We start from the raw sequence: 12,109 nt of genomic DNA, 5'->3' as shown, positions 1-12,109 counted from the left end.
AGCTGCATAGTATTCCACTGTGTAAATGTACCACAGCTGTTTTATTCACTTGTCTACTGATAGGCGCTTGAGTTGTTTCCAGATCTAAGCTATAGTAAATAATGATGCTATGAACATAGGGGTGCATATATTTTCTGAATGGTGTTTCAGGATTCTTAGGACATGTTCCTACAAGTGGGATCACTAGGTCAAACAGCAGTTCCATTTTTAATTTTTTTTTAATCCTCTCCCAAGGACATTTTTCCGTTTTTTGTTCAGATAGAGTGGGAGGGAGAGAGGGGAAGAGAGAGAGAGAAATGTTGAGGTGAAAGGGACACATCGAGTGGCTGCCACCCGCATGACCAACCAGGGCCAGGGACAAACTGCAACCAAGGTACGTGCCCTTAGCGGGAACCGAACCCAGGTCTCTCCGGACCGCAGGCGGACGCTCTAACCGCTGAGCCAAACTGGCCAGGGCTCCATTTTTAATTTTTTGAGGAAACTCCACACTGTTTTCCATAGAAGCTATACCAGTCTGCATTCTCACCAGCAGTGTACTAGGGTTCCTTTTTCTCTTCATCTTCTCCAGCACCTGTTTGTTGATTTATTGGTGATTGCCATCCTGGCAGGTATGAGGTGATACCTCATTGTCATTTTAATTTGCATCTCTCTGCTGATTAGTAACACTGAGTATTTTTTCATGTGTCTCTTGGCCATTTGTATGTCCTCTTTGGAGAAGTGTCTATTCAGGTCCTCTGCCCAATTTTAATTGGATTGTTTGTCTTCTTTTGTTGAGTTGTATGAGCTCTTTATATATTTCGGAAATTAACCCCTTATCAGAAGTATCATTGGCAAGTATGTTTTTCTTACAGTGGGTTTCCTTTTCATTTTGATGCTGGTTTCTTTTGCTGTGCAGAAGCTTTTTAGTTTGATGTAATCCATTTATTTTTTCTTTGTTTTTCTTGCCCTAGGGGATGTATTGGTGAAAATTCTGCTACGCAAGATGTCAGAGCTTTTTGCTGCTTATGTTTTCTTCTAGGATTTTATGGTTTCATAATTTACATTTAAGACTAAGCAAAGTATTGGTGAAAATTCTGCTACATGAGATGTCAGAGATTTTGCTCCCTATGTTTTTGTTTAGGGTTTTTATGGTTTCACAACTTACATATACATCTTTTATCCATTTTGAGTTTATTCTTGTGTATGGTGGCAAGTTAGTGGTCTATTTTCATTTTTTTTTTGCATGTACCTGTCCATCTATCCCCAACATCATTTATTAAAGAGACTGTCTTTGCTCCATTGTATGCTCTTGCCTCCTTTGTCAAGTATCAACTGAGCATTGTGACCTGGGTCAACTTCTGGGCTCTCTGTTCTCTTCCATTGATCTGTATGTCTCTTCTTGTACCAATATCAGGCTGTTTTGATTACAGTAGCTTTGTAGTGTAACTTGATATTTGATATTGTGAACTCTCCAACTTTGTTGTTCTTTCTCAATATTGCTATGGCTTTTTGGGGTATTTTCTGGCTCCAAATAAATTTTTGGCGTATTCTAGATCTATGAAATATGCTGTTGGTCTTTTAATAGGGATTGTGTTGAATCTATAAATTGTTTTGGGTAGTGTGGACATTTTAATGAACAATTTATGAACACAGTATATACTTTGCCGAATTCATTTGTTAAATCTAGTAGTGTTTTGGTGGAATATTTAGGGTTTTCTCTGTATAATATCATGTCATCTTCAAATAATGCCAGTTTTACTTCCTCTTTTCCAATTCTGATGCCTTTTATTTATTTATTTTTTCTTGTGTGCTCACTGTGGCTAAGACCTCCAGTACTATTTTGAATAAGAGTGGTGTAACTGGGCATCCCTGTCTTGTTTGTGTTCTTTGGGGAAATGCTTTTAGTTTTTTTCCCATTGAGTATAATGTTGACTGTAGGGAATATAATGTCGACTGTAGGGAGTATAATGTTGACTGTAGGTTTGTCATATATGGTCTTTATTATGTTGAAGTATAATCCTTCTTTTCCCACTTTGCTGAGAGTTTTTATCAAAAATGGGTGCTGGGTTTTGTCAAATGCTTTTTCTGCATCTATTGGAATGATCATGTGATTTTTTTTTTTTTAATCCTCACCTGAGGATATTTTTCCAGTTATCTTGAGATAGAGAGGGAGGGAGAGAGAGAGAGAGACAGATAGACACTTCAATTGGTTGCCTCCCGCATGACCCCAACCATGGCTGGGGACTGAACCACAACCAAAGTATGTGCTCTTGACTAGAATCGAACCCATGACTCATGTGATTTCTGTCTTCCAATTTGTTTATGTGATTATCACATTTATTAATTTGCAAGTATGTACCAGCCTTGCATCCTTGGAATAAATCCCACTTGGTCATGGTGTATGATCTTTATAATATATTGCTGGATCCTGTTTGCTAATGTTTTGTTGAAGATTTACTATCTATGTTCGACAGGGATATTGGCCCATAATTTTCTTTCTTTGTAGTGACTTTATCTGGTTTTGGATTTAGGATACTGCTGGCCTTGTAAAAAGAGCTTGGAAGTCTTCCTTCCTCTTGAATTTTTTGGGATAGCTTGAGGAGGATAGGTTTAGTTCTTTGAATGTCTGGTAAAACTCCTCTGTGAAGTTATTTGGACCAGGACTTTTGTTTACTAGGAGTTTATTGATTACTACTTCAATTTCATTGGTTGTTATTGGTCTATTCATGTTTTCTAAATCTTCCTGGTTGAGTTTTGGAAGATTGTATATTTCTAGGACTTTGTCCGTTTCGCCTAGGTTGTCCAGTTTGTTGATATATAGCTAAATGTTTATAGTATTTTCTTACAGTTTTTTGTATTTCTGTGGTGTCAGTTATTACTTCACTTCTTTTGTATTTGATGTTATTTATTTGAGTCCTCTCTGTTTCTCCATGAATTTTCCTAAAGGTTATCAATCTTGTTTATCTTTTCGAAGAATCAGCTCTTGGTTTCATTGGTATTTTGTTTTTGTTTTTATAGTCTCTCTGGCATTTATTTCCATTCTGATCTTTATTATTTCCTTCCTTCTACTTACTCTGGCATTTTTTTTGTTCTCTTTCTAGTTCTTTTATTTATAGAATTAGAGAGTTTATTAGAGATTTTTCTAGTTTCTTAAGGTTGGCCTGTAGTGTTGTGAACTTCACTTTCAGGACTGCTGTTGTGGTGTCCCATAGTTTTTATGTTGTTTTACGTTCATTTTTATTTCTTCCTTGACCTCTTTGGTAACCCATTCATTGTTTAATATTATGCTATTTAGCCTCCATGTGTTTGAATGTTTTTGAGTATTTTTGTTGTTGATTTCTAGTTTCATTTCATTGTAATCTGAGAAGATGCTTGATATGATTTCAAACTTCTTGAACTTGTAGAGACTTAGTGTGTGTGCTAACGTGGTCCCATATGCACTTGAGAAGAATGTAGCTTTACGATGAAATCTTTAAATGTCAATTAAATCATCTGTTCTAGCATGTCATTTACAGTTATTTCATTGTTGATTTTTTGTCTAGAGGATCTATCCAATGATGTCAGTAGGGTATTAAAAGTCCACTACTGTGACTGTATTGCTGTCAGTCTCCTCTCCCTTAACGTCCTCTAGTAATTTTTAAAAATATATTTAGGTGCTCCTATATTGGGTGCATTTATGTTTACCAGTGTTATATCCTCTTGTTGAAGCAGTACTTTTGGTATTATGTAGTGACCTTCTTTGTCTCCTGTTATGGCCCTTCTTTTGAAGTCTGTTTTGTCAGATACAAGTATTGCTATGCCTGCTTTTTTTTTTCATTTCCATTTGCATGGAAAATACTTTTTCATCTCTTCACTTTCATCCTGTATGAGTCTTTTGTTCTGAGGTCGGTCTTTTGTAGACAGCATATATACAGGTCATTTTTTCTTATTTATTCAACTAACTTGTATCTTGATTGGAGCATTTAATCCCTTTATATTTAACATTATTGATAGGAACTATTTATTCCATTTTATTTCTTTTAATCCTAACCAAGGATATTTTTCCATTTATTTTCAGATAGAATGGAAGGAGGGGAACATTGATATGAGAGAGACACACCAGTTCTTTGCCTCCCGCATGACCCTTACCAGGGCCAGGGCCTGAACCACAACCTGTGTATATGCCCTTGACTGGAATTGACCTTGAAACTCTCTGGTTCACAGGCTGATGCTCCAACTGCTGAGCCAAACTGACCAGGGTACCATTTTCATTCTTTATGCCTGTGTTACCCTCTCTCGCTCTATTTTTTCTTTTTCTTACAGCAGTCCCTTTAACATTTCTTGCAATACTTGTTTGGTGGTAACAAACCCCTTTAGTCTTTTCTTTGGGAAGCTGTTTATTTCACCTCAAGTTTTCAAAATGATAGCCTTGATGGGCACTCAGTAAATATTTGTTGAATATTGAAATGATGCATATCAGCTGCCTGCCACAGGAAACTAGGCAATTATCATCATAATTGGCTGTCTTCTACTTTGAAGAGAACTTAGAACAGCTTCATCTCACTGTTATTCCAAATGTTTCATTTATAACTTTTCTACAGGTGCATTCTCTGTTGTACCTTGGCTGTCCAGTCTACCTACTATTTTTATTTACATTATTTCCATAATTACTTTTGAAATATAAAGTATTTGATCACATACTTTCTCATTCCCTAATTTATTCATCTTTTACCTTTTGACTGCTCTCACCACCAACCCATTAAGACTCTCCTAACAATTTTTGCTCTAACTTCTGATATTGCTGTTCCATTCCCAACCAGTTTTTTACAGTCTGCACATTTTTCTGAACACTCCCTTACTGAAACCTGACTGTGTCCTGATAATATATTACCTGGCAACCCCCTTGTTTTCTTTTTAATCCTCACTGGAGGATATTCTTTCATTGATTTCTAGAGACGGGAAGGAAGGGAGAGAGAGAAAGAGAGAGAGAGAAACATTGATGTGAGAGAGAAACATCAATCAGTTGCGCCCTGACTAGGGATTGAACCCACAACCTAGGTATGTGCCCTATCTGGGAATTGAACCTATAACCTTTTGGTGAACAGGACGATGCTTCATCCAACTGAGTAACCCAGCCAGTGCCCTGGCAACCCTTTTAAGCAGAAACTAGTCTTCCTTACTCTTTCCTGCAACTATGGAAAGTTAATCAGTATTTCTGAACCCCACTGTTGTTTCTAGACCATTGACTAACTTTTATTAAAATGGATTTTTCTTTGATAGTTATTGCATCCATCTTATTCCCTCCCTCCATTCCTCCCTCCCTCCCCAGATAGAGTGGGAGGGAGAGAGGGAGGAAGAGAGAGAGAGAAACATTAATGTGAGAGAGACACATCGAGTGTTTGCCACTCACACGACTCCCAACTGGGGCCGGGGACAAACTTTAACCAAGGTACGTGCCCTTAGCGGGAACTGAACCAGGGACTCTCCAGTCCACAGGCTGACGCTCTAACCGCTGAGCCAAATCAACCAGGGCTTATCCCTATCTATCTTTCTTTCCAATTACTGTACTATAGAGAATATTCCCCAGCAGTCACTAAGGACCTTGACTTCTGGCTCAACATTTTTTCTCTTTTGTATCCTTTGCTTTTGTTCTTAATGACTACAACATCTGTATTGTTGATCCTTCCAGCACCTTAGCTTTATAGTTTATATTCACTCTGTAATTCTCTATCTTTATTCTACTTCGGTAGCCCTACACTTAGCCATACCTTGTCATCCCTTAGAACAATTTTTTTTTGTATTTACTCCATTTTCATTGAAGATATTGAAACTGGTAGTTCTTGTACATTTGCTTTTTTCCTTCTTCCAGTGTGTTAACCTAACTCCCTTGCCTCTCACTGGAAACCCTTTGTCTACTGTTCCACACCTGAGCAGAGACTTCTGGATATGAATTCTTTCAGCTTCTCACTAGACAAGAATTTCTGTGTCTTCATCATTGTCTCCTGTTTCTGTTTTTGTGAAGACATTCTTTCTCCCTTTACTTCCAAAATGTATAATGATATACCCCACCCTCTTGTTTCCTCTGTAGTCTTGCTTCATTAGTTGTGCTCTTCCTCACTTACATTTTTAATTTCTGTACCTTAGACTCTTTTTTTGTCTTCAGGGTCCAGTTCAAATCGCACTGATCTACTAATGATAACTAATTGTACTTTCTGCTATACTTTGTACTTCTATTATAAGAATTATTTTATTTTGACTTACTGTAACACACTTTGAATATTCAAAACCTTCTAATCAAGAGAAACTATACTTTATTTCTGAAATTGTAACACTGTGAAATGTCTGTTTTTAACTTTTTTGTTATTGTGATTTAAGACCATTGAACGTATTCCTTAACCCTGATCATTCTATTGAAGTTACTTTCTATTCCAGTTAAATTACATTATCCCTTAGAATAATAATTGTAATGATCTTAACTTGAATCATGGATTAATTTTCTCCTTTACAAAACCTCTTATAAGTAGTAGATTGTATTGTAACTCAGCTCTGCTTTAGCAAAGTGAACTGAAGAAAGCTTTGTGTATCATTTCTTATGTGCTACCATAGCAATGTTCTTACTCCTTTTGTGTCTTAATGATAGTCAAATGCTCTTTATCATTGGTTCCTTTGGCTTCAATTTTTGTATGTAGGGCTTAATTGTTTTTATTTATATCTATATACCTTATTTAGAAAACATTTAGTCTACAAATACTTGTTTAACTGGGTCTTGTTTCATTGATTTATCAAGTGTATCCAAAATCTCAACCAGAGCTAAAATAAGTTGGGGCCTAACTTTTATAACTTTGGACCTGAGCAAGGAACCACAGTTTTTTCTCCTCTTTTTTCATCTGCATGATTTTTTGAAAGAACCCTTTATTAACTCATAAACTAAGCCCAACATTAATAACATCCATAAACATTTAAGGGGAGAAATGCACAGAAAGATTGAGAGATTAATAATATAGCTAAAATTATCAGAGTATGACTGTACTGTCAAAGGAGCAAATGCAGAGCAAGACTGGCCCTCCATTGTTTCTGTCATGTGTATTTAAATATCTCAGAAAGCAGTGGGTCTTATGGTTTCTTCCATGTCATATTGTCCAATCATCTTACATATTTAAATGTCTAGTCCAGGATTTGGGTTGGTTCATTCAGTCCATCATCAAACATTTCTTGAATTCTTAGGAGTTTTAAAGCACAGCCCTAGGCCTTTGAGAATGTTGTCTTCCCAGTCAGCAGTTATAATTGGATTGATAAATGCTAACAATGCTAAACTAGAAGTAAGTGCTAAATGAATTGTATTTGAGATAAGTATTTGAAGCGTTTTAAAACAGAGAGGTTAGGGCCTAGCCTTCAAACCTAATTAGCATAAAGTCTTTCTCCTGAGGTTAGTCATTTGGTCACCAGAGATGCTCTGTATTTTAGAACTCTGTCTGAGAACACATTCCTTCTGAAGAGGATACAGATTGTGTGTTTATTCATCTCAGGGATGAAAACTCATAATATATTTTATAGAATACAGTATGTTGTTTTGTACTAAATAATTTTCTTTTAAATCCTGAATTTAAAATCTGTAAAATTGTCACATAATGAAATGGGAGAGGGAAACACTAACTTGGGCGTTGGAAGAAGGCCTGGGTCCTTCCTTGATTTGGCTGCTTGGTAGCCATGTGATTTGGCCTTTGTTAAGCCTCAATCTTTTTATCTGTAAAGTTGGAATAATAAAGAGGACTCTGCTTATGCTCCTAGATACATGGTGAGAAATTACTACAACTAAATTGGCCAACCTTAATTAAATGCCTGTTACATTATGATATTGTGATAGGCATTAGGATACAATTTGGTGCTCCCTAACCTAGTAGAGTGAAAGTGGAGCAGCAGTGCATCCGAAAGCATTTTGTAAATTGTAAAGTACTGTATGTTGTAAAGTGGCTTCTTCTTCTAAACTGGATCACTTTCTGATGCCTTAGCAACACATGCACTTTTCCACCAAAGAGCACTTGCTCAGCCTGTGTTCATCAAAATACTACCCATCAGATTTTAATCTTCACGTAGTTTTTTCTCATCTTCCCAGACAGACCTGATTTCTCATCTTCTCTATGCCCATAGTTTGTAGATTTTTTTCATAGCAAAAGCAGGAATTTGTGTTAAATTTTAGTTATATTTGAATACAACTTGGCTGCCTAAAGTCAAACTGGAAGTATCTACCAGTTTTCACAGCATAAGATCTGGTGTTAGTATAGACTTTCAGTAAAATGATTATCTAATTCAGTGAAATACAGATCCTTAATAATGTATTTTGTTGGTTTGATTTTCAGGTTAAAACTTCAACAACAAATTATGAATATTGAAAATGCAGAGAAAGAGAAAAATGAAAATTCTGACCTAAAACAGGTATGATTTAAGCAAAAATTATGTTTTCTTTTTAAGTGTTTTTCAAAATATGTGTTTTGAATCTTTATTGTAATTTTATATTAGTCTGAAAAATCTGACCTCTACAATTGATAATATATTCATGAACTTGATATGTAAAGATAAAATGTTTGAACCTCATTAAACTCTAGCATGCATCTTTTGTTAACTGCTATTTTTCTTAAGATATTTATATGCTGTGGTCCATGATGAATTTTTAAAAATTATAATTTAAAGGACAGTATTTTGATATTATGAATTTTGAAAATTGATTAGAAAGATCATTCAGTTCTTAAGTTACTTGTGTGATTGACTTGTAACTTTACATTTCTCATTCCAGAATCTATTTCTTATATCCCTATGAAATCTGAGAGTTGTACTTATGGAATGAAATTTATATTTTAACTGAAGTTATTTGGGTTCAGAAAAGATTTATATGCACAAAACATTTAAAATTATTCTTTTTTGAATTCTATTTTCTTTTTGTTTAAAATGTTTTTTCCCTTTAAGTTATGAAGTCGTGAGGATTTCATTTTTAGGATTTATATTTACATGCTAACTGGCATTGTTTTGCATATGCAGTTAACGGTTTTTAAGTCTCAACTAAGAGGGCATAATGTTTGCTACTCTGAGAGAAGTTATCTAGCATCATTGGCATTGGGCTTCCTGTCATCCGATAGATATAGAGAAATAGTAAGCTCCTTGAAGGCTGCTTGTTCAGTCAGCTGTAATACAGATTTAATATTTACAACTCCATTTAAAAATAAAGACCTAATAGTTCTTCATGGAGAAATTCATTCTAAAACAAATCTGAGACATACCATTTTACATTATTCTGCTGACAGTTGCTCTTTAGACATATATAGTCCTGTCTTATTTGGCTTTGCTACCATCAGGAAGTAATGGAATTATCTCCTGTTCAATTTATTGCATAAAGAATCCAGTTTCTTTTGACTCTTGAGTTTGATAATTGGTTCCTTGCTTCCAAACTTCTGTCAGAGAATGGCTAAGAGAGTTAAAAGGAAGTGAAAGAAAAATGAGGGCTTGTGTGGGAAGTAGGTATAACTGTCCCAAGTGAAGATTATTTGGATGTAACTTAAAAGCAACGTGAATTTTCCTAGCCTGTCAATTTGTAACTAGATATTTACAGGCATACCTGGGAGATATTGAGGGTTCTGTTTCAGACCACCACAGTAAAGCAAATATTGCAATAAAGAGAGTTAGAATCCTTTTGCTGGTGGAGGGTCTTGCCTTCAATTTGTTAAAAAAAAAAAAAAAAAAGCAATATCTTTGAAGCACAATAGAGCAAAACACAACAAAATGAGTTATGTGTGTAGCTACTTTTCATGGGCAGAAATGCTCTAGGTAAAAGTGTACTGGGATAGAAAAACAGCCTGAGTGATATTTCATGATTTGGTAGGTTTGGTTCTAGAGGACAAGCAGTCCCTGCCATTTATTGGGTTTCTCAGAGTATCTTTGTTTTACCCAACATTTGGTGCTTAGAAACTACTGAAAAACAATGTGAGAGTGATCCTTTCTGTTTTCATGATTCCTCAGAAAGCAGAACCACCTGGAAGGTTTGTGGTCACAGAGGACATGGGGGTGGAAGAGGGAGAATGGATTTCCTTAGCAGCTTTCCCAGCTGTGACATACCTTTAAAATCTGTTATTTCTTAGGAGGCTAGAAATCCAATAGGAGACTCTGTAATAGGTGGATTCTATTTTCTCACCTCTCTGTTGTCTAATACTGTTTATCCCCCCTCCCAGTACCTCTTCCAGCCTGCTTAGGTTTGGAAGAAGAGAGGATTCAGTGGCAGACTGAGGGGTATGGTTCTTGATTATCTCTGGTTATACTAAGAAATGATCCTATGATAATGGAATCTAATGCTACTATTTATTATTTCATTTTAGGATGTCCTCAAAGGCACATCAGTAGGGTGGGACTTTTGTGGGGGAAGATGCTTAGTTTAGTATCCTGTGCCTCTCTAACACCCTACTAAATTTATTCAGTAGCTTTAACATTTCTCTTTTTTCTTCTCTTTTAAGCAAATCAGTCGTTTGCAGATCCAAGTGACCTCACTTACACAGTCAGAGAATGAATTGCTGAATTCAAACCAAATGCTGAAGGAAATGATGGAGAGATTAAAGCAAGAATGCCGAGCTTTAAGAAGTCAAGCTGAAAAAGCGCAACTAGAAGTTGAAAAGTAGAGTTTGCTTTTTTTTCTTGTTTTCAGCTATATTATATATAGTTATTTTAATGATTACCTATCAGTGTGTTTGGGGAACTAGTTATAAATACCCTTTGACAATGTACAGTGGTCTGAAGTAATATTTCTAGAGAATGAGCTTTATGGACTTTTGAATTCTTAAAAAAAAAAAAAAATTACATTAAGGGAAGAAGGCCTTTTAAAATTCTCCTGACCACAGTATTCTGAAAACCCTCAAAGAAAAACTTCTTTATTCATTTACTAAACCAATACATTTTTTTTACTTTAAATATCTAAATTATTATTCTGAATGCCACATAGGTAGTAAGTTTGATTTTACTTATGATGATATCTGTTTAATCAAGAGTTACTGTCCATATTTTGCATGCATTCTTCTGACAGGACACAGGAAGAGAAGAATAATCAGTGGTTGGAAGAAAAACATAAGCTTCATGAACGTATCATAGACAGAGAAGAAAAGTACAACCAAGCTAAAGAGAAACTACAGCGAGCTGCAATCGCCCAGAAAAAGGCAAGTGGTTCTTATTAGAGTGATTTCTATAGAGGAAAACATAGTTAACTATTTTAGAATAAAATGTATAATTAAAACAGATTTTACTGGTATGTTTAATTTGATACTTAAGCATGACATTATGCTTTCAACCTTGCCAGAGATCAATTGGGAAAATCCAAACTGATCAACAGATTTATTTCTGAATTTTGTGTACTGGTCAGTTTTTCAAAGCCGACAGGTGTTTTTTTCACAGAGACTGCTTGCTTTTCATTGATAAAGTTCCTAGACCAGCCCACATAAGTCTTATTTAACTCCTTCTACACTTAACTTACTGGGCGAGTAGGTGGGTTTCAACTGTGCTTAACTAAGACTTGTAACATTGTTTTGTGGTTAAAATGCTTTTTTTGTTTCCAACTCAGGAATATTGGAGTAAGGATCCCCTTCCCCTGCAGGAGGAAGTAGGACTCCCCCTGGTTCTGAAACAGCCATGATAGTTCCCACAGCTGTAGTCCTTTTTTAAGCTTCACTTTTGCTGGCTTAGTTTCCCAGAACCTAATAATTTTGTTTTCATATAAATAGTCCAGGGCATCCTGGAAATAATGCAATAAGATGATTCACCTAAGGCAATGATTTTCAACTTTCTTTTTCTACTTGAACAAACCTGAGGAGTATAGCATGACCCCATCAGTAACTATGACTCACGGTGGCAGTGATTCAGTAATTATTTTCAACAAAATTGGTGCATATATGTTGGGGGTGGGGGAAGGGAGTGTTTTAAAACAAATTCCTACAAATAATTGATGTCTTCACTTGGTAAGTTTTCTTAGTGATGGCATTGGCTTTGGGAAGGTAAGAAGGTCTGAGAGAAGAGCAAGGTGCTTGTAGGCATAGCCACACCAGTATCTTAATGTTTGAAAGGTTAGCTGTTCACATTTACATAAGAGAAAAGAACTGTAAATTATTTACATACTTTGATTTGG

At 35.7% G+C, this 12,109-nt stretch overlaps 1 protein-coding gene across 7 annotated transcripts in view; it reads left to right on the top strand.

Annotated features, from left to right (window-relative positions):
* Window positions 1-12,109, top strand: part of CEP83 (centrosomal protein 83) — a 141,144-nt gene that overhangs the window by 112,859 nt on the left and 16,176 nt on the right. For all 7 annotated transcript variants that reach the window (XR_004958266.1, XM_036250810.1, XM_036250807.1 and 4 more), the window contains 3 exons: window positions 8,316-8,391; window positions 10,455-10,612; window positions 11,018-11,147. Coding sequence is in view for 6 of the 7 variants with exons in the window: in XM_036250810.1 (XP_036106703.1) it covers window positions 8,316-8,391; window positions 10,455-10,612; window positions 11,018-11,147 (364 nt within the window). In the remaining variant the exon portion in view is untranslated. The remainder of the gene's footprint in view (window positions 1-8,315; window positions 8,392-10,454; window positions 10,613-11,017; window positions 11,148-12,109) is intronic.

Source organism: Molossus molossus, unplaced genomic scaffold (assembly GCF_014108415.1).
Source record: "Molossus molossus isolate mMolMol1 unplaced genomic scaffold, mMolMol1.p scaffold_m16_p_10, whole genome shotgun sequence".
In the NCBI taxonomy this organism is placed as follows: domain Eukaryota; kingdom Metazoa; phylum Chordata; class Mammalia; order Chiroptera; family Molossidae; genus Molossus; species Molossus molossus.
Note: the sequence above shows the minus strand (reverse complement) of the source record. Positions and strands in the feature narration are given on the sequence as shown.